The sequence below is a fragment of the Choristoneura fumiferana genome, chromosome 30, assembly GCF_025370935.1.
Source record: "Choristoneura fumiferana chromosome 30, NRCan_CFum_1, whole genome shotgun sequence".
NCBI classification, from domain to species: Eukaryota; Metazoa; Arthropoda; class Insecta; order Lepidoptera; family Tortricidae; genus Choristoneura; species Choristoneura fumiferana.
Genome location: NC_133501.1, coordinates 7,533,621 through 7,533,923, shown reverse-complemented (window position 1 = coordinate 7,533,923; position 303 = coordinate 7,533,621). Strand labels below are relative to the sequence as shown.

At 47.5% G+C, this 303-nt stretch overlaps 1 protein-coding gene across 1 annotated transcript in view; it reads left to right on the top strand.

Moving 5' to 3' along the window:
* Positions 1–303, top strand: part of LOC141444501 (uncharacterized) — a 3,624-nt gene extending 3,321 nt beyond the window's left edge. Inside the window, exon 4 of the mRNA XM_074110050.1 lies at positions 150–303. Coding sequence (XP_073966151.1) covers positions 150–303 — 154 coding nt within the window. The remainder of the gene's footprint in view (positions 1–149) is intronic.

Here is a 303-nt window from a genome sequence, read left to right as displayed (position 1 = left end):
AATGTAGTTGTGGTTGTGGTGGTGTGTGTGCTTGAAGATCGTGATCACTTACGTGAATCTTAGGGTGCAGAGATTCAAACGCCCAGTCCGTTTATGGTTTATTATATCACACACGGTATAGCAATTTAACCACTAAACAACTTGAAAAGCATAGAAGGAGAAGATAAGCAGAATTATTATAGCAAAGCACAAGCAATAGAATCGTATGCTAAAACAGCGGCGGCGCGCGACATGCACCTCGCGTCTCAATCATATTCAGACTGGTGCGCGGGCGCAGCGCGGCGAGCGCCGCGCGCTGGGTAA